The 24,716-nt window shown below is 39.2% G+C and overlaps 1 protein-coding gene across 1 annotated transcript in view; it reads right to left on the reverse strand.

Moving 5' to 3' along the window:
* The window catches only part of ppip5k1b (diphosphoinositol pentakisphosphate kinase 1b), a 77,139-nt gene that overhangs the window by 38,652 nt on the left and 13,771 nt on the right, over positions 1-24,716 (reverse strand). The window contains exons 3-15 of the mRNA XM_037683263.1: positions 22,033-22,228; positions 20,500-20,590; positions 20,255-20,340; positions 18,593-18,747; positions 17,296-17,397; positions 17,025-17,186; positions 14,856-14,977; positions 14,445-14,546; positions 10,736-10,822; positions 10,402-10,477; positions 9,933-10,042; positions 6,557-6,642; positions 5,461-5,586 (exon numbers count right to left, since the gene is read on the reverse strand). Of these exons, the coding sequence (XP_037539191.1) occupies positions 5,461-5,586; positions 6,557-6,642; positions 9,933-10,042; positions 10,402-10,477; positions 10,736-10,822; positions 14,445-14,546; positions 14,856-14,977; positions 17,025-17,186; positions 17,296-17,397; positions 18,593-18,747; positions 20,255-20,340; positions 20,500-20,590; positions 22,033-22,228 (1,501 nt within the window). The remainder of the gene's footprint in view (positions 1-5,460; positions 5,587-6,556; positions 6,643-9,932; positions 10,043-10,401; positions 10,478-10,735; positions 10,823-14,444; positions 14,547-14,855; positions 14,978-17,024; positions 17,187-17,295; positions 17,398-18,592; positions 18,748-20,254; positions 20,341-20,499; positions 20,591-22,032; positions 22,229-24,716) is intronic.

Below are 24,716 nucleotides of genomic sequence, written 5' to 3' on the forward strand. Positions count from 1 at the left end.
GCAGTCTAACCCTAACGCAGTCTAACCCTAACGCAGTCTAACCCTAACGCAGTCTAACCCTAACGCAGTCTAACCCTAACGCAGTCTAACCCTAACACAGTCTAACCCTAATGCAGTCTAACCCTAACACAGTCTAACCCTAACGCAGTCAACCCTAACGCAGTCTAACCCTAACGCAGTCTAACCCCAACGCAGTCTAACCCTAACACAGTCTAACCCCAACGCAGTCTAACCCTAACACAGTCTAACCCTAACGCAGTCTAACCCTAATGCAGTCTAACCCTAACGCAGTCTAACCCTAATGCAGTCTAACCCTAACGCAGTCTAACCCTAACGCAGTCTAACCCTAACGCAGTCAACCATAACACAGTCTAATCCTAACACAGTCTAACCCTAACACAGTCAAGATGGAAACACTGCAGGCCAACCCTAACACAGTCTAACCCTAATGCAGTCTAACCCTAACGCAGTCTAACCCTAACGCAGACTAACCCCAACTCAGTCTAACCCTAAAGCAGCCTAGCCCTAATGCAGTCAACCCTAACACAGTCTAACCCTAACGCAGTCTAACCCCAACGCAGTCTAACCCCAACGCAGTCTAACCCCAACGCAGTCTAACCCCAACGCAGTCTAACCCTAACGCAGTCTAACCCTAACGCAGTCTAACCCTAACAGAGTCTAACCCCAACGCAGTCAACCCTAACGCAGTCTAACCCTAACGCAGTCTAATCCTAACGCAGTCTAACCCTAACACAGTTTAACCCTAAAGCAGTCAACCCTAACACAGTCTAACCCTAACACAGTCTAACCCTAACAGTCTAACCCTAAAGCAATTAACCCTAACACAGTCTAACCCTAACGCAGTCTAACCTTAACACAGTCAACCCTAACACAGTCTAACCCTAACGCAGTCTAACCTTAACGCAGTCAACCCTAACACAGTCTAACCATAACACAGTCCAATCCTAACACAATCCAACCCTAATTCAGTCTCAGAAGTGCACAGGCAGATCAGTGCCCCCTGGTTTGACTCAATCACAATAACGTGTTTCATGTACAGTACATGGTGTCTAACATTATTGGATGAGAGGCAACTGGTAGCCATCCTTCACCTTACTCACACCTTTTTATCTATTTAACCTTTTTGATACTTCTGTGGGTGTGCACCGTTTTGACAGCTTCACACACCCAATCACTCTTCTTTGTGACATTTTTACACCCCACTACTTATTTAGGGGGGTCTCTGACTCATGTTACTTTTTCTTCTTCTTCTTTCGGCTGCTCCCTTCGTCAGGGCCACAGCGAACTATTTGCATATTTAAATGAAGATGTGTCAGGGGAAGTACCTTGTGTGTGCTCAGTTCTACGTTTGTCTGGATGTTTGAAGGAAATGTGCACAGAAACATGGTTTGATAAATCTGAATATGTTTGTGTGTACATACTTTTCACATTTTGTCCCTACACCAACTTTCAATATTAGTGCTGCACACTTTCATACATGAGGCCCCAGATAGTTTTTTTAAATGGCTTGGTATGTAAAACCTAAAAATGAAGGATCTAAAGATTTAACACAAGTTTAAATAAACTATCTTTTCAAGAAGAAGAAGAAAAGCATGCCAAATTTAATATAAGATCTAATTTATCATCACTGGCTGTGTGAGCAATGTCAGCTGTGGTGGGTCACCTTAAAGGCACATAAACACAAAAAAATCCACTGCAATCTCAGTTTAGGACAAACAGCTTGTTATAAATGTGATTAACCAAAATCACAGAGTGTGGACGGAGGAGCAAACGCTCAAAGAAAGAAGAGGTGGAGCGGTGACAGTCAGAAAACCCTTCTCTTACCAAAGTCAATAGGGGAGTCACAGCCAAGGGACTGACCATTACCCGCTGGTAGTGTACACAGCACAACAACAGGTGACAAGAGAAGAGCAGAGTTACTCGACTAAAGTTGTGGTGAAGAACGAGGTATGAAAACAGTTGGTGATGAAAAAAAATGCTTTCTTTTCAAAAAGAAAAGAAAAGCAACACAGGTTGTATGATATTATTACATACACTTTTAGTTATGCTTCAAGTTGTCTAAGCAGTTCTGATATTGATTCCCATGCATTAAAAACAACTAAAATAAGACAGTAAATGAGTGTCACAAGCCAGTTAAAAACTCAACAGGAGAAAAAGTAGAAAAAAAAATTTCAAATAAATCATGCAACCAGCGGGTTTATTTTTTTCACGCAAAATTGAATGGATGAAAATCGCTGAACTCATTTGCTTTCGGCTGATCATTATTTACTACCAGCATGGGCGTTGTTCATTGTGCATGGCTGTGCATTAATCCACAACCAGCTGCAGAATGAAAATACAGTACTGCACAATACAGTGGTGCACAGGCTAAATACAATATGTAAGAGCTGATAAAGCTGTTTAATTTTCTAAAAGCTTTCTGCTCATGATACTCAGTTATACTTATCCGTGAAACCCGATGAATCCAATAAGTTACTTAGACTACAAGCATGTCTTAAAGACATATTCAATTCAATTCAACCTTTATTTATACAGGTTAGTCTCATTGAGCCTCAAGGACTCATTTACAAGAGAGACATAAAAACCTGCTTAAATTTTCTGCTTTTCAACTCAGACCAGAGGTTGTGGTTTTGGAACTGAGCATCTTATGAATACATTTTTCAGCCCTTCTCCCTCCGTGGATGGCATTAATCTGTCCTCCAGCTCTAATGTTAAAAATCTTGGTGGTGTTTTCTATCAGGACGTCTTTTATCCCCACATTAAAAGTGTTACTAGAACCGCCTTCTTCCTCTGGCGTAATTTTACAAAAATTTGAAACATCTCATCTAAAAATGATGCAGAAAAATTGGTTCATGCATTTGTCACGTCTAGACTAGACTATAGCAATGGTTTATTATCTGGATGTACAAATATTTATTTAAAGGAAAGATCATATCTCTCCAGTTTTAGCTTCTCTCCATTGGCTCCCTGTCAAATCCAGAATTTAATTCAAAATCTTACTTCTACAAAGCTCCCAACAACCTTGTTATATTACAGATCTTATTGTTCCATATTTTCCTAACAGAGCACTTTACTCTCAGATGGCGGGTTTGCTTGTGGTTCCTAGAGTTTCCAAATGTAGAATGGGAGGAAGATCTTTCAGTTCTCAGGCTCCTCTCTTGTGGAACCAACTTCCAGTTTCTGTCCATGAGGCTGACACATTGTCCAGTTTTAAGACTGAGCTTAAGACTTTCCTTTTTGATAAATCCTATAGTTAGGGTTGGCTTGGGTTTCCAGAACTATCTCTTAGTTGTGCTGCTATAGACTTCGACTAATGGAGGACAAATTGACCATATTTCCTCTGTGTCTTTACTTGCTCTACTCTTCCTGTTTGTATTTGTAATTATTTCTATCTTATCAGGTTTTTGTCTTTCCTCCTATAGAAAGTTCACCTGGACCTGTCATTCTATGTTTGTTTCTCCTTCCTGTCCTCTCAAACACCAGCTGGTCGAAGCAGATGGCCGCTCATCCTGAGCCTGGTTCTGCAGGAGGTTTCTTCCTGTTAAAAGCAAGTTTTTCCTTTTCACTGTTGCCTTTGTGTTTGCTCAGGGTGGGACACTGTCACAAAGTGACGTTTCAACACAATCTGCTGGATTAATTAGCTTTTATATGTATGTGAATATTTCTTCAGAGTGCACTGAGACGGCCTATTTGACTTGGCACTATATAAATATATATATTATATATATTGTTTTGCACTATTATTGACTGGCATATATCTTAGATCTTTTAGTGTACCATTTAGTGTATATCTTGGTTTATATCTCAGATCCTTATTTACTGTTTCTTTTTACACTTTATATTTTTGCTGTTTGGTGTAAATGGGACCTTGTGTACACAATTTCGTTCCACCTCACTTACCACATGTGATGCGAATGACAAAGATCCTTGACTCCTTGAATATAGACGCGTTTAATAATTTCCAAGGAGAATAAAAGCCCCTAAATTTTGACCCATTAAGCTTTATATTTGCCCATCTGTTCCATTTCCACTAAGATTACTGGGAAATGTTTCCATACAGCTGTTTTAAACAATCATTTATCTGAATGACACATTTGTAGGTTCTTTTTGTGTTCAGTGTTTTGGAAAGTATATATTTTTTTACTATTTTTCATTCAAAGAAATTAGCAGAAAGAGATTACGAGGATGTGCACTCCTTCCTGTAAATCAGATGCGTGCGACTAACTGTGCGCACCGGACTTTGATGTCTGTAATGAGATGGTCTGGAACAGATACTTGTACTTTTATACCCCTAATCATCTTCTTCTTTCAGCTTTTCCCTCTTCAGGAGTCGCCACAGCGAGTCATCCTCCTCCATCTCACTCCGTCTACGTTTATACCCCTAATAACGACTAATAAATTGTGCTTTTGGTAATGTTTTAAACTCAGTGTTTAAAGACATATACTGTTATTTGGATTAGAAGGAGGTAATTCAAGTAATAAAGAGAAATAAATTAAACTTGACATTTGTATAAATGTGAGCTAATGCCATGGATTGGGTTTGATTTGAAAGGTTTTGACTCTTAGTTTCTACTGATAAATTGGTTTTAACCTCAACTACAGCCACCACTGGTTTATCTTTGACTATAAATGTTGCAGAATGCTGAAGTCAGTGACTGATAACATAATCTGAACTAAAGGTCGACCTCTGAACCCTCTTCAACACAGTATGACTTTGCTTGAACATCACTGAACTGTAAATGCTAACATTTAGCCATAAGCATGCTTATGACCTTTAGCTAACGGTTCAAAACATAAAAATAAAAAGGAGGGCACCTGGGCAGTATTTTTAGGCTCAAACGTATTCATATTTGCTTACAGCAGAGGAAAACATGGGACTGTTAGACAATTTTCACGTTTTCCTAACTCAGTGGACTTCATGTGTAGACAGGTCATAACCAACATAAACTATTTGATCGATTGGAAATTACAGCCCAAATAAAGTTTCATTCCACAGCACAGCTGTCTTATTGAAAAGTCGAAGGACTTGACTTACAGTACTCTAGTACAGACTCCTTATAGTTTTTGATTTCAGTTTAAATTTTTACATTTGTCACCTCACAGCTGAAACATTTTTGAATTATTTAATGATGTGGTGGCTGTCAACACAGCATGTGGTAAAACCACATAAAAAATTAATAAGAAAAACACATGTAGAAAGATTGGGTGGATGATTCAAATCTGTTTTTTCTTCTTAAGACATTTTACAGTTTTACTTCTATATTAGTTTAATTTTATGTAATCCTGAATCATTAGATTCACACAAAGGGAGTCAAACTATATGGTTTATTTACATGCATATATATATATACTGTCCCAAAAGGACACAAAAATGAGGTAGCTGACATCTAAGCAGATGAAGGGCTCTTTTTACTGCATGCGTTGTGCGTGTTTTATTACCTTGACCTCCAGGATACATGCAGCGGAAGGCCCTGCCCAGCTCCTCAGCCTGAACCCGTCCTGCCGGCGTCAGCTCCCCGCCCCACTTCAACACCAGGAGCAGAGATGGACCGTCCTTCTTACAGTCTAAAGAAAACATATATTAATGTTTCTGTTGACTTACTATTTTTATGTATGAATGTTTCTGTTCAGTGCCCCGAGTTGACTTCTGTTGTGACTTGGCGCTGTATAAATAAACTGAACTGAATTGAACACAGAAAACGGCAAAGGATTTTTCTCTCTTAAATGGTGCATTAACAAAAACGTTCGTGCTGCGTCATGATGCTGCATAACGTTACAACTTTCACCAAAGACACTATGTACGCTTTGTTATAGCAGTCACGTTCACAAGATGTGAACATGTAAATACAATCATTTCCACCTCATTGAAGCTTCATATCAAACAAGTGACAAATGTACACAATAACATTTTTATTAATATTACTAATATTACTTTGCCTCAGGATCATTCTGGACTACATCCTAATTGACACCACGCACAACCCATTTTCTAGTTCTGTCTGCATGTCATTAGTTGAGCTGGTAATTTTTGAAGGATATTTTTTATTACACCAACATCACTGTGAGTTCCTTCTTCTCCATATGCCTCAAGAAAATGAACCAGTGGCACATTATTTGATTTCAATGACATTATTCCAATTACCAGAAACAAAACTGCAGACTTTGTCGAGCAACATAATCAGAACAGGTTTTATCCCACTACAGATTGTTATCAATTATTTGACTTCCTTCCCTTTGTGGCAATAACGCCAAGAAATAAACCATAAGAACCTAATGGGTTTATAACTACATTATTCTACTAAAACAGAACATTAAAACTCAAAATATTTTAGTAACTCTGAAAACCATCTAAATGCGTTCAGTATCTTTATTACAATGTCCATTTATGTTTACATTGTTGTTTTTCCCCACATCAATGAGCAATAAAAATAATAGTAGTATTTTTAAATTCCATCCATATATCCATATATATACAGTAACTTACGACATGCACGCACGCACACGCACAGGACAAACACTGTGTGTTTCTTGCTACCTTCTTCCTCACTGGAGGCTTTAGGCTGCCCGTTTCTAAGGTAGGTCAGCTGGACTTTCCTGTTGATACCTGAGAAGTGACCATACCTGCAGGGGTTGGACAAACACATCAAGCAGACGCAATAAAGTTTACAAACCTGCAGGTAGACGACATAATGACTCTTATCTTTAAACCTGTTTGAATGTGCAACACTAAACACACATCATTCCTTGTTTTCTTATAACAAGCTTAAAAGAGAAAAAGAACAAGGCAACAACTTTTGAATCAGCCACGCTGTTCAAACAATTTTACTATAATTAGTAGCATGAGGTTTAATGAGATTTAGTTATTTTAGGGTATTTTGGACACTTATAAACTAGTAGTGCCATAGAAGTTCAGACATGGCTTTAGTATGCATGTACTGCATGTGTTGATATGAAAAATATGCCCATCAAGTTAAGAGGTGTTAAGGAATGAGCAAATCCTGCTGAGTGAGGCACACAAAATGTTCTCTAACAAAGTCATGTGGTGCTGGACACTGAAAAGGGATAAAGAAATGTGGGCAGGCAAATCCAAGGAGGTGTGAGAAAATTAAAAAGTGAGGCCTTCTCGTTTAAGAGGTCTAAGAAGGTTGTTCAAGATGTTGTGACAAATTTTCTATTACTACCTATGATACCTAAAACAAATTTGTTTTTGTCATTTTGGGGGAAAACTTTGTAGTTGTGATGTATACTGGACATAAATTATATTAAAACAGCTTAAAAACTACTTTTTAGTAGAAATGTCATTTCTAACCTGGGCCCGAAGCCCGGCCTGACCCGAATTTGTAGCGGGCTGGGTCAGTGTCGGGCTTTTGATTGCGTCAGCGGCTCAACCGCGATCCAATTATATGACAACATGGCTTACCATATATGACAACATGGCTTACCATATATGACAACATGGCCTGCCATACCTTCACCAGCCGCACACAGTCATTTCACCGCGAACTGACCGGCCTTGAAAGAGGTAAAATAAAGTTCAGTTAAGCTTCATTAATCGACCGTTAATAACTATATAAGCAGTCAAAGCTTAATTAAACATGTCGGGGGGTGTTTCGGGTTCAGACCTGTAGTTACTGTTGATTCGTCAGGTCGGGTGGGGTCTGGAAATGATGGCTACAGGCTGGAGCCGGGTCGGATCTGACTTTTTTGGGCCCGAATGCAACTCTAGTTTGTAGGTACTGTACGCAAATGCATCCTCATCAGCTGATTTTACAAGTGAGCATTATACAAGTCGTTCTAAACCTCGAGATCAACGATGCACGCCAAACCAGTTGCATGTGGCACTTTTGTGTCATTTCTATTTATTGTGCACCTCCTTATTTTTGTTTCCTGTCAAACCTTTCAGTATGTTTTAAAAGAAGAAGAGATGTAGGATGAAGTCTGAAAGCAGGTTTATTTATAAAAGGATTTCAATGAATGAAAAAACTAACAAAAAAAAAAATGGTACAATCATAAATCTTACAAATTTCAAACAACACTTACAGGAAAAGGAGCTCCAGCTTTCTTCATAAGTCTACACTCAGTGTCCCATAATGACAAAAAAAAAAACAATAATAATTTTATAAAATTTTGTAAAGTTACTTTACTTTTCTTTCAAACCAGCCACTAGGGAGAACGTCAATTCATCTTTTGTGTCGGTCACAAGCCCAGGGTTGTGTCAGGAAGGGCATTCGATGCAAAACGCTTTTGCCAGATTTATAATGTAAGTTCATTTAAGTGACACTATAATGGATCGGTCCAGGTCCGAGTTAACGACTGACACCGGTGCTGTTGACAAACAGGGCGCCGGCGGAAATTGTGCTACTGTTAGTCAAGGACCACGAGGAGGGAAACATGTCAGGAGACAGAGAGAGAAGAGGAAAGTCAAGAATGTAGGACTGAGGGTGGCACCTCTAAATGTGGGGACAATGACAGGCAAAGATAGAGATCTGGCTGACATGATGCAGAGAAGGAAGGTAGATGTTTTATGTGTCCAAGAGACCAAGTGGAAGGGCAGCAAGGCTCGCAGCATTGGAGCAGGGTTCAAACTGTTTTACCATGGTGTGGATGGAAAGAGAAATGGAGTAAGGGGGGTCCTCAAGGAGGAGTTGGCAAAGAATGTAGTAGAGGTGAAAAGAGTGTCAGATAAGGTGATGTGTCTGAAGGTAGAAATAGAAGGTCTGATGCTAAATTTTGTCAGTGGTTATGCTCCACGGGTTGGATGTGACGTAGAGGAGAAAGATAAATGTTGGAAGGATCTGAATGAAGTGATAGAGAGTATTCCCAGGGAGAAGAGAGTGGTGATCAGAGCAGACCAGAATGGACATGTTTGTGAAGGAAACAGAGGGGATGAGGAAGTGATAGTTAGGTTTGGTGTCAAGGAAAGAAACCAGGAAGGACAGATGGTGGTGGATTTTGCCAAGAGAATGGAAATTTTAAGGGAGGCTGGACACTAAAGAGAGCAAAAAGGACTTGTACAAACTAGCGAGACATGGGGATCAGGTTGGAAAGGATGTGCAGCAAGAGGAACATATGCAATCAGTCCCTCTAAACAATTTTCACAATATATTTATAATTTACAACAAAGAACAGCAAACAGAATAATAAATAAAGTATAAATATAAATGCACATAAGAGGCAGCAGTGGGAAGACATTAGGAGACTTGGAGTCAAGTTGTTTGGTTTTAAATAACATGCACAATGAAACGTAGAGCAAACGCTAAACTACACACCCAGAAACACAGTAAAATTCTCATTTGACTGTGTATGTGTCAAGAGTTAATGGCCAAAAATGAATGAAATTTTAAAAGAATACTAAGTGTACAAAACATTAGGAATGCCTTTAAAATTTTACCATAAATGTCTGATCTTGTACCAACTATAGCTAGATTGACTAATTTTCCTGCTTTTATTGCCTAAAATATAGTTTTAATGGGTGAAACCTAAGAAAAGTGCCAGCTTGTGTCAAGAATAGCCAGATTGGTCTGTGTCCAAGAAAAAATTATGTTCCTAATACTTTGTACACACGATCTATGTGGGCAACAAAAATGAGGGCAGTAAAACCTCATCCTTTAAAGTGAGGAGGGAGAGGGTGCGTACTGATTGACATTCAAGCTGGATTCCCTTTTGAAGAAAGAGAAGGACAGATGGGTGGGCAGAAGAGAAGAGGGATAGAGGGGAAAGAGAGAGAAACAAAAACAAAAGGCCATAAGTCAAGAGGAGAGAGATGAAGCGTTTTCATGGTGAATGTGTGAAAATGAGAACGATGACTGAACCCTGATGAAAAGCAGATGTCGCAGGATCAGTCGGTGAATGATGACGCCAAAAAAAGCAGTGTAATGTCTGAAGGTGTGTGCTTTTGTAAAACATCTCACATTTCTAAGACGGTCTTGAGTTGCTCCAGTTTGGATTTCTTCTCCTCGATCTCACAATCATTATGCTGGCCCAGTTCAACCAGCAGCAGGCGGGCAATGTCCAGAACTTCCTGCAAACACAGTGACTTAAACGCTTTACTCAAGACTTATCGTTGAACGTTTTACCCAGAGCACCCTCTCTGTGCAGGTTTAGACTGATCGTTATAGAGTAGAACACACAAACAGTAGTAATTAAGTTGGCTTTAAAATGTTTTATAAACACAGGGTAGATTCAGAGTTACTGGTTTATTAGACAGCCAAGCAAAAATAATAATTAGCCAATAAAAAAAAAAAGAAGAGTAAACAATCATGTCTAAAACAATATTTAAAAAAGATTCAGTCTTAATCTGCTTTAAAAATTTAGGGCTATCATATATACCAGCATGAACACAGTAAAAAGAAGTATGCAGTTTAAACAAGTCTCACTCACCTGCAGCTGTTTCGGCTTTTTCAGCTTTAGTTTGCCTTTTTTGAATCCTTCATACTTTTTGAATAAATCAAAAAATCTGTTAAAAAAAAAGGAAAAAACCATCATAATCATGGTACACACAGTTGTTTCTGTTTGCTGTCTGTGAGAGGACTGACTGCTTTAAAAATAGATTAAATCAGTTAATCAATTGGTTCCTGACTAATACTTCTCATCCTTGACATCCAGCATGGAGTATAAATAAACTAGAGTGTATAATCTAATAAGTGCATCTGAAAGCAAACTTGAGCTGTTGTATTGTTAAAAAAAGGACAAAGACCTTGAAGCAGAGACTTACAGAGGATGACGAACCTCCATTTTCATCTTTTGTTTTGGTGTTCGATCTCCATGGCGGATGATGGCGATGACGCAGCGCAGCTCCATCCTGAAAAACAAAATTAAGTATGAGACAGGCAAAAATATCTTAAACGTTATAATAAAACACAAAATATATGCATTAATTCTTAATCAGATCTCCAATTTTTGGTTGTTTGTCATCAATTTTCTGACATAAACTCCAAAGAGACATTAAACTAATTACAGGAAACGGTTAGAGGTCAGTGATTCTCAGTAACGCTCTAGAACTGCGTGACCTTTACTGTCCGTTACTGAATTTGTATAAGATTACATGAAGGTTGGGCTTTATTATGAAGAAAAAAAAAGGGTTTTAGATGTGAAACTGCTCTTAAATGTATTCATAATTTAATGAACATGCACATAAGAAAAAAATAAAACATTAAAATGTGATTTATTAAAGCCTTCAGCATTTTAGATTAGCAATATTAACTCTGGGACTGCATAATATGGCAATAATTATCACTGCGGTGTCACTGAATGCAACATCAACACGGCTCAGATGGTTCTTGCAGCAAGAAAGTCGCAGGTCGACTCAGTGCCGGTGCACTTCTATGTGAAGTCTGCATGTTTTCCCAGAGCATGTGTGTTTCTCCAGGTACTTCATTTTTCTCTCAGTCTAAAAACTTACACTTTAGCTCAAGTATCAACTCTTATTGGTTACTAGATGAGAGCATGAATGTTGTTTGCCTTGTTTGTCTATGTGGCCCTGTGACGGACTGGTGTGTAACCAGCCTTTCACCTAATTAATGTATGCGGCCGACCAGTAGGACCTTTCCTGGTCTAGATGTCCATACATGATTTAGAAGACTGTAGCTGAGAAGGTAAATCTCAAAGAGATAGTTGTGAGCAGCATAATAATAAAAGTGCAACAAAGAAGTGAGGAACGTTTATGGGCAGAAACTTGTGCCATCAGAAACCGAGTTCGAATTACTCAGACTGAATCTGTATTTGTGTAATTTGAAATTAAATTCACTGGTTTGTTTGACAATTTCTCTAAATTGAAACTGATTTTAATGGTTTGAAACTGTATTTTGTTGTATCGAAAGTTCTATAATTCAATTTCAATTAAAAAATTCAGGTTTTTTGAGTCACACATCCGGGCCCTTGAGAAGGCCACAGAGTAGTCGAGCGCGGAGTGACAGATTTACATTTCGTGTCAGTGAAACTTCCTTTACGGAAATGTAGGTGCGGGGTTCGTTCTCAAGGAGGCGGTGATGCAACAGAGTGGATAAAATCTGCCGTAAAACACAAAAGAAGAAGAACTTCCTTCACGGCGTATTTTGAGCTGGAGCAGTGGCCGCACGCGTAAAGGAAGTTTCACTGGCATGAAACGTAAATCTGTCAATCTGCGTTCGATTACGCCGTGGCTTTCTCAAGGACCAGGATGTGCAACACAAAAAACTGAATTTTGGAATTGAAATTGAATTATAGAACTGAAAATGAAATGAGTCCAACAGCATTTTCAACACAACGAAATACAGTTTCAAAGCAAATGAATTCAGTTTCAAACCCAACAAAGCCCATGCTCAATAATCCAGGTATACAATCCAACAATTTTCAGTCAGGTCATTTGAGTTTCTATTTTATTTTATTTTTTTGTGCTGAAACGTTTCACCTTCCATCCAGAAGGCTTCATCAGTCAAGGAAACACACAGGTGAAACGTTTCAGCACAAAAAAAAAAAAAAGAAACTGTCCAGATGACCTGACTGAAAATTGTTGGATTGTATACCTGGATTATTGTTGATCATAATATTCTACTGGGCTGACTAAATTATTGGTTAGGTGTTAGACATTGCTCTGAGGTGGTTCAAATCTGATCTTCATGACAGAACGTTTTTGGTAATTTCTGGCAATAATTCCTCCAGTTCAGCTTCTCTCACCTGTGGTGTCCCCCAAGGGTCTATTCTTGGGCCACTATTGTTTTCTATTTATATGCTACCCTTGGTCAGGTTATTCATAAATTCAATGTTTTTCATTTTTATGCAGACGATTTCCAGAGTCATTTGGCTATTAACCCATCAGACCTCTCCACACTCAATAAACTTTATCTCTGCCTTACAGACATCAAAACCTGGATGTCCGATAATTTTCTTTCGCTCAACAACGATAAAACTGAGGTGATGGTTTTTGGCACCAAGGCCTAAAGGGATTTAGTAGTTCAGTCCCTTTCTGTTCTTGGTTTTAACTGCACTTGTGAAGCCAGAAATTTGGGGGTGACCTTTGATTCTGAACTTGGTTTTTCTAAGCATTTTATGAACATCACTAAAACAGCATTTTTTTTTTTTTCAAATTAAGAATATTGCCAAAATCAGAGCATTTATCTCTTTAACTGATGCAGAAACTCTTATTCATGCCTTTGTCTTTTGTCATCTTGATTATTGTAACTCTTTATTTTCTGGTCTGCCCCAAAGTTCTCTGTATCGCCTTCAACTAGTACAAAACACTGCAGCTAGAGTTCTCACAAGATCCCATAAACATCAGCACATCACTCCAGTTCTGTCCTCATTGCATTGGCTCCCTGTGGTTTTTAGAAATGACAAACATTTCATTGTTTGTTTTTAAATCCCTGAATGGTCTTGCGCCACCATATCCATCTGAGCTTCTTACCCCATACTTCCCTTCTTGCAATCTCAGGTCCTTAAATCCGTTATTACTTTCCACTCCCAGAGCTCGACTGGTGACAGAAAGAGAGAGGGCTTTTCTGGTCAGGGCTCCTAATTTGTGGAATGCTCTTCCTTTAAATATTAGACAGGCCTCTTCATCGTCTTCTTTTAAATCAATAGTTCAAACTTACTTGTTTAGGCTTTTAATATCTGAATTTCGTTTTTTTTTATGTTATCTATTTTAATTGATTTGGTATATTTTTGTGTTTCTGATGTCATTTATGATGTTTTAATTGATTAATGTGAAGCACTTTGTAACATTTGTTTGAAAGGTGCTATACAAATAAAGTATTATTATTATTATTGAGCATGGACTTTGTTGGTTTTGAACCAGTTTGACATGACTGTCGATGAGGGAGCGGGCCGGTACCGGAGGAGGGGGCGTGCCAAAAGAGACCATCTTAGCACCAGCATAACTGGTTTGTTCCACTCTTGAGTAAGCTGTTTGGGGGAAGAATCAATTTTGTGTTGTGTTTCAATAACTCAAGAAGCCTTCTGGATGGAAGGTGAAACGTTTCAGCTCAAACAAAAATAATAAAAATAAAATAAACTGTCCAGATGACCTGACTGAAAATGGTTGGATCAAGTTTCAAACCATTAAATTCAGTTTCAATTTTGTAAAATTCATGTTAAAACCAATGGGTTTAAATTTAAAATTACACAAATTCAGATTCAGACTAAGTGATTCAAATTCACTTTCTGATGGCACAAGTTTCTGCCCATAAAAGTTTTATTTTGATTTGCATATCATCACATTTAACTTTTTGAAGCGTGTTGTATGATTTTCTAGTATCATTCAGCCCCGATTAACTCCAAAGGTTCTGTGAACTAAAACTGTGAGTGCCTTGTGTATCTATTCCTTAAAATAAAAACTATAAAACAATAAGCGCACAAAAAGCATGAAATATAGAACGCAAAGACCAAAATAAAAATTGCAGGAGCATCAGCAGGAACGCTCATCAGCACTGTTTAGTTTCAGAACATACATGGTTCCTGAGGTTGTTGGGACGATGGGGATGTCTTCAGCCTCCATGGGGATGGACCAGGGGATGTGCAACTGGGGGGCTAACTCCCTCATTACCATGTTTCTGATGAAGAGGACAAAACCAACATTAAGAAGCTCGAAGCACTAAAACAAGCAATAATATTACGTCCAAAAACAGAATTTACTGTATTTGGGATTAATTAAACCCCAGTATCTGACATTAAGGATTTTTTTAAACTCTAGAAAAAAAACTACTATTCAGAGTGACAGAAAAAGAACGAGAAAATCAGAAAACTGGTTTATCAAACTTTATATCTGACATTTGTACTTTCACTAATACATTATTTGTGTTTTCTAGAAGCTTTCATTTATTAAATTTAATCTATTTATGTTTTAGTGAACATTCTCCTACCCCAGGACTTTGGCACAGTCGTCGTAGTACTTCATTGAGTTTTTGACAAAACTGAAGCCGTTCACGTCACAGACGTAAGAATGACCGTTGGCTCTGAGCAAGTCGAACCCACACACAGTTTGCTTATAAAAGAGAGAAAAGAAACTTACATTAATGTGAAATATTCATGTCAAAGATAGAGAATGATGTGCAAACAAAACTTAAAAGAACACCAAGATGATGAGAAAGCAGAGCTAAACAGAAGTGCTCTGTCATTTTGAATAATTTTATTCAGATAATCAAGATTTACTATTAGAATTGGAGTCCTAATTATTGCCTGTCACCACAAAGACATGCATGTAATTCCCTGTGCATGTGCATTTGTGTTTTGTTTGCAAAACATCTCAAAACAGCTGGATGGATTTTCATGAAACTCACACCTTCAACCCCCGTCCTCGAAAAAAGAGCCAATGAAGTGCTGCTACTAAAAAGGCCACCATGTTTTACTTGTTTCCCTGCTCCAACGCACTTAAACTTATGGTTGAATTACCTTTTCGTGTTGTGCAGAAGCTTGTTAATCATCGACTGGTTCAAATCAGATGTGATGGAGTAGAGAAATATCCCTCGAGGACTAGGATTGTTCCAAGTTCAAGAATATTTATTATCCCCAAGGGACAGTTTGTTTCACAGTCAGTAGACACATGAAACATCCACACTAGACAAGACACTGAGACATTAAGACAACAGAAATCATCTCCGTTCGATGAGAAGCCTGATCGCTACAGGGATGAACGAGTTTTTCAGTCTGTTCGTCCTACATCTGGGCAGCAGATATCTGCGTCCAGATGGAAACAACCTGAACTCACCATGAAGTGGTGATCAGGATCTGCCAGAATCTGCCTGGCCTTGTTCACTGACCTCATCTTGTGTGAGGTTCTGTAGGGCTACGTCAGCAGTTTTGCTGCACATCCCGACAATCCCTGAGAGTTTGTTCCTGTTTTTGCAGGTCCAAAGTCCAAACCAACATGTAACGTTAACATTACATTACAGTGTACAACCAATGCAACGCTGACACTGTCGCTCAAGCAACAGACGCTTTGCTCTTGTCAACAATTTATTCAGGTACGATAATTCCAGATCAACTAGCTCCGAGTCACCGTTCGGCCATGAGCCACGCCAGAGCTCCCGAGCCCCACTCTGCAGGTACCACAAGAAATCCAACAGAAGAGAAAGAAAAGCCACACCCCATACTCACTTCCCAACAACCCCTGCAGCACAAACAGAACATGTCATACATAAGAACCAGTAACAGTGCAACAGGAATAATTAGCATGTAACAATAACTCCTTAAGGATCATTACACTGCCCCCCAACAAAAAGTTCCTCATCCTCGAGGGAACAACACAGTCTCTAAGGCGGGGAGGCAGGTGCCGTTGTCTCCTTGGACTTGGATTGGACAAACAAATTACATGAGATATTAGTTTTAAACTTTGGCATTGAAAGTGGCAGGTAGTGTGCATCCCTTCAAGGAATCCTGCATTTATTGCATCTGTTTAATTCTTAATAAACTTATAGTTATCTGCAAAACTGCAGTTTAAACCACCATATTTATAGTATTTACACCACAAAGGAAAAATGAAATGATTTCTTGTGCTTCTTGCAGTTTTGTTTTGCTTTTATGTGTTGTGTTTTTGAATTCTGAATCACTAAATGTAGCTTCTTATGTTTTAACACCATTTGTTTACAATTGAATTACTTTAATTCATGAGTGGGAGGAAATGTGTTCTTTGACAGCAGACAGTTTTTTTGTTGCATTTGAAATGTTCAATTTTACAATACTAGTCCAAAGTTATATCGTATTTTAAACCGCGTTTAACATTAAGACAACTTGTTTTAGTGAAACCGGTTGAGGCTACATTTATTACTGTATTTTTCGGCCTATAAGGCGCAATATCAATGAAAGGGTCTGTTATCATGCATAAGGCGTACTGGATCATACGGCTCACTGTCGATTTTTGAGAAAATTCAAGGATTTTAAGTGCGCCTTATAGTCCTAAAACTACGGGAGCTACAAATGGTTACTGTACACATTATTATTACCACGCAGGTAAAGCAGAATTTCTGATGTTCTGTCACTTCAACGATGAGTATTTTCTTTTGATACTGAGCTACAGTTACATTCCAGTTTACCTTAAAGGCCAGGCAGACCTTTCGGGCCACCAGTTTCTCCATGGCGGTGAGCATGACGGGGTAACGGATCTCCTTCCCCTCGCTGTCTCGCTCCACCTTTCCATCCAGCGCGGGAGACTTCCTGGCCTCAGCATGGGCGTAGTCTGGGCCCACTGTGTAAACCTGAAATGTTTAGGAAAATGCCTGAGAACAGGTTAAATCACAATATTGCAACTGACAAATTCACCGGTACGATCATGTGTTGCCAACACGAACATAATGTCCACAGTACCTTCACGTCTGTACCATCTGTTGGCATGAACTCCTCATAGATGTAGGATCCAGTTTTTCTCACGCTGCTTTCTGGTGAGTACACACTGCTGCGACTCCCTATCTATAACGGGGCGGGAGAAAAGGCTCGTTCATTTTACATCAGGATTTTTGTTGACCTCGTTTGCTTACCCTCTAGCACAGGGGTGGGCAACATTTTTTGCCAGAGGGCCAAATCAAGATATTTAAATCAATCAAAGGGCCGCATAGAGAAACAGTAAATAGATTTTATTTAAGATAATCTGTAACACTCATTTCAGACTTTGTCTTGTTGTAGCGAAGTTAGCATGCTTGATAAAATCTGTCTCCTCAATACTCTAGGAATATAAAACATATTCTTTGTAAACTGGCTCGTGAGACAGTATGTGTGTTAGCTTAAATATGTTAAAAAAAGACACCATATACTTGCTTTTTGGAGTCTTTAAGCTTCTGGGAACACAATGACTTCATGAAAAAGGTTTAGGCTTTTCTTAATCCAAAAGTTTTTGATCTAGTTGTTCATGATGTTTAATTTAGACATATGTTTCATTGATAAATGCAGGTTTTCATCAACTTATTTAAAAGTTGTTTTCAATTAAAAATATTGAGGGCCGGATAGAGATTGTCCAAGGGCCACTTTTGGCCCTCGGGCCATATGTTGCCCACGTCTGCTCTAGCAGCTGTAGAAACATTTTCTTATCACCTGCCTCTAAAAGGCGAAAGGCAAGCAATAACGTTTTTGCCTGTCTGTGTGTCTGTCAGCAAAATATTTCATGAACCATTGAAGAGCTTTTAATGAAACTTTCAGAAAGTAATCACTGGATTCACATCTAAAACTCATTACTTTTGGAAGCAACCCAAGACATCCACTGCAGCTATACACATTTTGCCAACACAAAAATTCCTATAACTCAGTCAATTTTACAGATTTTGTGGTAAAATGTGATGGTAGTAGCTGAGGGTCATTCACAACACTAAGACTGACAACTTCCAAAACTTTATTCTTAAGGTTTAATCAAAATGGTTTCAAGGTAAAATGATATGTTTAAAACGTTGGCTGGCAAAATGCCTTCAAGAAACACTAGGCCTTTAATTATTTTGTAATAAACAATTTAAAAGAAAAAGTTTTAAAACAAGTCACTAAAACGCTACTCTTATTCTTCACTGAGATGTGTAAAAGCATTAATAGTATTTGTGTGACATCACAGATAATCCTCAAACCTTCCCTGTCATGTTCGAAGCACCTCTGAATCAAACACGTTTGTTTGAAAGACAGCTACCTTTCTGAAAAGCCTCTGACTGCCTCCTCCTGCAGACGTTGGGTAATAGATGTAGACGTTGTGATCCTCTGCACACACAGGCTTCTCCACAAAAGGTTTAGGAAACAGCTCCCCGTTCACCTCGACATGGTCATCCCCCTCCACCAGGTTGCACTCTACACAGAAAGGAACCAAAAGTTGGGTATTAGTCAGTTCACTAATAAAACACAATCCGTCTTTATTTGTTAACAAAAGTACAGAAAAAAGGTACTCAATACGCCCGTCGACAAACTAGTTTACAGAAATCTATAGCTATGGCCTGGACAAGCTTGTATAACCTATGACCTTGATTTGTGACCTTGACCTTAGAACCGGGTGATGAAAAAAAATTAAGTGACATACTGTCTAGTGGTGGTAGAAATGAGTATGAAGTTTTATTAAATTATCTTGAGTGGTCAAAGTTATGACCAGAACAAGCAAAGACCTTGAATAACATTTGACCTTAATTTGTGACCTTGAAGCTGGTGGGATGAAAAGCTTACGCAACACCGTGTAACGGTGATGCAAATTCATATCAAGCTTTGTTACATTATCTTGGGTGGATCAGAAGTTATGGGCAGGAAAAGCAAATACCTCATTTTAATTTTTAACTTTGACCTTGATTTGTGACCTTGAACTTGGGAGTTTTGTTAAATTATCTTGAGCGGATCTGAAGTTATGGGCGGGACAAGAGAAAAATTTCAAATATACATATCTAGCGCTCAGCAACCTAGCTCCATCTTATATTATAGATCTTACTGTTTCCCAACAGAGCACTTTGTTCTCAGACTGCAGGTTTACTTGTGGTTCCTAGAGTTTCCAAAAGCAGAAAGGGAGGCAGAGCTTTCAGTTATCAGGCTCCTCTCATGTGGAACCAACTTCCAGTTTCTATCCGTAAGGCTGACATCTTGTCTACTACAGAAATTAGGATCAAGTCTTTCCTTGTTGATAAATCCTATAGTAAGAGTTGGCTTGGTTTCCTGAGCTATCCCTTATCCTACGCTGCTATAGGCTTAAACTACTGGAGGACAAATTCACCTAATTTCATCAAATGAATACAAATGAATAGTTTGTATTTGTAATTATTTCAATCTTAACGTGATTCATTTGAATTTTTTTGTCTTTCATCCTAGAGAGGGACCTGCTCGCCGCCATTCTGGACCTGCCATTCTGTGTCTGTTTCTCCTTCCTGTCCTCTCAAACCCAGCTGGTCAAAGCAGATGACCGCTCGTCCCGAGTCCGGTTACCTCAGATAAATAATGTTACTAATTTAATCTTTATGCATGTGAATGTTTCTGTTCAGTGCCCTGAGATAACTCCTGTTGTGACTTGGTGTCATATAAATAAACTGAATTGAATTGGATGAAGGGACGGATAATGTCGGACATATTATAATACGCCCACATTTAGATGGGCGTATGAAAAAAACAATTAAAATAATCAGTGGTTAGTGAAGAAAGACAAAAACATCTTGTCTTGAACAGCAAAAGGTCATAACTTGTTCCATGCTACAGATTTCATAAATAATGGTATTACAAGAACACTTTGGGGGGGGGGGGGGGGGAGAGCTAAGTCTACTGGTCGTGCTTTTATTTTGTTTACTAGTGTAGCCATTTCAAAATGTAAAAGAAAAAAACTTGTCACCTTCAGGATTGTCAGGGTCTCGGTTTAACACGGCGTAACGAGGCAGGTCGATGCCCTCTTCCTGAAGGATCCGATACACTTCTCTCCTAACGAGGGATTCAATTTGCTCGTTATTATCCCGTTCGTTTGTGCAGTCTGTATAATGTTGCTTTGGTGTTATGTTTGAGAAGCTCATAATTTACATGCACTTAATAAAATCATCTGTTAACTCGAGTTTCCCTGAACTGCGTTTGCTGCAGCTGTACCTGTCCTGAATGAAATACTGCATGTTGAGATCGTTGATGAGCAGTGGATTCCTGAGCTTGGCATACTCCACAGCTTTATCCAGAGGAAAACCTGAAACCAAACAACACATTCCTCCGATTACTTTATATTTTACAGTTAATATAGTTAACAAAACAGGAACATAATTAACATATTTTCCTTTTTGACCAGTTGACATGTGTATTAAACTCTTACCATGAAGACGTGTTTTTATGTGCTGCTCTTCTTATGATTACGGTGGATAAATAATGTGGGTGGTGATTTTCAATAATTCAAAGGAATTATTTAAAACAAATATAATATAAAAGAAATTTAAAGGAGATGAATCTGATGAATGATTGTGACAATACATATGTATTTTTTTGACCTGGTGCCTGGTAGTGACATGCCAAGTTGTTTTCAAGTGGTGCTTTTCCAGTCTGTGTGCTTTTTTTTTTTTTAAACATAATACCTTCCCAAATAAATAAATATAAGCTAAATTACTCCGAACATTTTTCTGTCATTGTATTTCATTTTGAAAGGATTATGAAAGGGAAACTATAGTGAGCTCAGCTGTCAGAACATCTCCCGTCACGCTGATGGATTAGACTAAGAAAAATTAGGAAATATAAAGATCCCCGACTTGCAAAGTTAGCAGCAGCTCACATCTCTGCACCTGAAGCCTTTGTTTCGTATGAGGGTTTTTTTAGTTGCAGAACTTCGGGTGAGTAAACTTAAATTCACTGCAAGTTCCAACGGTGTCGACACAATCATTTCTAACAAAGACAAGTAACAGTCCCAATTGATAAAGCAGCTACAGTTGGAGCTTGTTACATACGTGCACACTCTGAAGGGATGAAAAAGCTGACAAACCTAGTGCGTGTAGCAGATGCACGTTTTGCTAAATCAAGTTTAACTTACACAGCACATTATATTGTTGGCAGATAAAGAGACTTAAAATGGTTAAATCTAATTCCAGAATGCCACATTTACTAAACATGACTAAATCCAGCAGCTTGTAGCACCAACAGCAGAAATAACTCAAAAGTACTACATTTTTATTGCATTAATGGAACTACAACAAGTGTTCAACACCCAAAAGGATTAAATTTAAAATAGACTCCATATTCATCCATCCATCCATTATCTTTACCCGCTTATTCCATTTTGGGTCACGGGGGTCGCTGGTGCCCATGTCCAGCAATCACTGTGCGAGGGGCGGGGTACACCCTGGACGGGTCGCAAGTCCATCACAGGGACACATAGAGACAAACGAGACAAACAACCATTCACTCTCTCACTCACACCTAGGGACAATTTAGAGTCACCAATCAGCCTAACATGTATGTTTTTGGACTGTGGGAGGAAACCAGAGTACCCGGAGAAAACCCACGCATGCACGGAGAGAACATGCAAACTCCACCCAGAAAGGCCTCTGGACCGGGGTTTGAACCAGGGACCTGCTTAGACTCCATATTATTATTGTTAAATTTTCTTGGATTAAAACTGAACATCCTAACATGTATAAAATGTACCTTTTGAATGGAAGGAGATGAGACAGTCACAGAGAGGCCATTTCTCCACAGGCTCCTCCAGAATCACCTCCTCGGGGAAGATGACCACATCGATGTAGTCAAACTTACAAAGCCTCTCCAAGATCTGAGTCATGGGCTTTGATTTGGACTTCTTCATCATGGAGCAAATGCCCACAACGATCTGTCGCTCCGACGGCTGCAGGAAAAGATAAAGATGTTAAAGAGACTGAATTATACAGGTGCCATGTAAGAATCTGAAACTTTTTACTCTACTTTAATTTACTTTATGAATACTTTCAAGGTAAACTTCATATGTTTTGTTAAAAGTATAATGTCCACATCTGAGAGCTTGTATCTGAGAGGTTTCAACTGACTTTTAATCAGATTCTTGATGTGAGGCATCAGTGCTAATCAACTCACCACCGCACAAGCATCCATTCAAATTAAATCATTCAACTCGGCATTACCGATTTAATTATTGATCTTTTGTTTAGGGCTAAGCATCTAAAGAGATTATACACCGCCTGGCCAAAAAAAAGTTGCCACCAAAATAAAGCTCACACACTAACAATTGGTCGGACCGCCTTCGGCTTTGATTACGGCATGCATTCTCTGTGGCATGGTTTTGATAAGCTTCTGCAATGTCACAAGATCTACTTCCATCCAGTGTTGCAATAATTTTTCACCAAGATCTTGCATTGATGACTAGCAAGGGCGTCAGAAGCATCCGTAATGTGGGGGGGACACAATGATGTGTATAGGTGGGTGTGTGTGCACGCATAAAGAAGTGTACACTAATGTACCAAAAAAAAAAAGCAGCATTTCACCTAGATTTCCTTTAATTCCACACATTTAAATCATGTTTCTCACCAAGTTTGTGTAAATTCAGCTGTGGGTTTTAAAGACATTTTAACTTTAATACACTTTAATACAGAGCGTCAGGTCGGCACTATTTGTGTTTGTAGAGAAATAAAAAAGCATCACCACTGGACTTTTTTACTTGTGTTCAACACTGCTCATCTAAATGATGTTTCTCATGAAGCTTGAGGACAATGAGATGTGGGGTTTTAAAGACATTTCACCTTTAATGCACCTGAACACACAGCGTCTCTTACACCTGCAGCGTCTGACGGCGTCACAGTTACTGCTAAGATGCTACAGACGTAGCGCTCCTCACAGGCGTCCTCCTAACGTGAATATATGTTTATGATCAACCCCCACTGGTCAACAACTGCCCGCACTAAGCTCGCTAAACTGGTGAGCGAGCAACACAGAGGTGTCTCCATCTCCTCCACCTGTGAGCGTTTTCTGCCGAGGCAGGAGACTCAGCAGCTGCTGCCTGCACGGTTTCTGTTCTGTGTTAGAGTGGGAGGTAACCTGGAAAACCTGGAGTGGAGTTTTAGTGGCTTGAGTATTCTCCTATTAATCAAGTTGAATGGATTTGTTCACGAAGAAAGAGAAACTGCGCCGCCTGAACTAATGTTTCATAGTAAAAGTGTGTGGGTGTGTGTGTGTGTGGGGGGGGCCCCAGGAAACGTTTTTTTGAGTGTGGGGGGGGGGGGGGGACTTGTCCCCTTCACATACAATGGTTGTGACACCTATGATGACTAGGCACTAGGCATGATGGGTGCATCACTTTACCTGCCTCTCTTCTGACCCTGATGCGCCCATCACTCTGGAACAGGGTCAATCTGGACTCATCAGACCACATGACCTTCTTCCATTGCTCCAGAGTCCAATCTTTATGCTCCCTAGCAAACTGAAGCCTTTTTTTTCCCCAGTTAGCCTCACTGATTAGTGGTTTTCTTAAGGCTACACAGCTGTTCAGTCCCAATCCCTTGTGTTCCCTTCACATTGTGCGTGTGGAAATGTTCTTACTTTCACTATTAATCACAGCATTGTAAGAGGGGGACAGTTGAACCCGGAGGCCCCCTCTTACAATGCTGTGATTGCTAGTATCACTCAGCCCTCTGTGAACAGTAAACAGCCATCAGTGTGCTAACGATCCATTGTTAGGCTGATGGTCCTTCTTGAGCATGTGATCAGCTGGTTTTGGTTGTCAGCAGCAAACTGGTTGATCCACTCTGAGAAGGTGCTATTTAAGAGACTGAGCTGAAAACAGCACCTCAGACTGAGGAAGTCTCTTGGATGAGAGACGAAACGTTTCTAGATTTTTTTGCTTTGTTTTGTTTTTGTTTTTTTGAATGTCCAGAGGACCAGATTGAACTTTTTTGAATGCATTGGACAGTTCTTAACCCAGTTTTAGTAGTTTCTGCAATCTCCTTAGATGTTTTCTCTGCTTGATGCCAATGATTTGACCCTTCTCAAACAGACTGACATCTTTTCCACGACCACACGAAGTGTCTTTCGACATGGTTGTTTAAGAAGTGAGAAGCAACTCATTGCACCAGTTGGGGTTAAATAACTTGTCGGATGAAACATAATCGCCCATGCAGTAATTATCCAATAGGAGGCTTGTACCTACTATTTGCTTAGTTAAAGCCAGGTGGCGACTTCTTTTTTTTTTTGGCCAGGCAGTGTAAATCTGTTATTCATTTACTTGTTGTGCCATTTAGGAGACTAGAAGCATTAATTTAATCTATTTGTGTTTCTGCTCACATGGAGGATCCAAGTCCAATGTTCAGCCTCCTTTTAGCCTTGGAACAGTGCAGAGTTTGAGCAAT

The sequence above is a fragment of the Nematolebias whitei genome, chromosome 10, assembly GCF_014905685.2.
Source record: "Nematolebias whitei isolate Nwh7 chromosome 10, NemWhi1, whole genome shotgun sequence".
Lineage (NCBI taxonomy): Eukaryota > Metazoa > Chordata > Actinopteri > Cyprinodontiformes > Rivulidae > Nematolebias > Nematolebias whitei.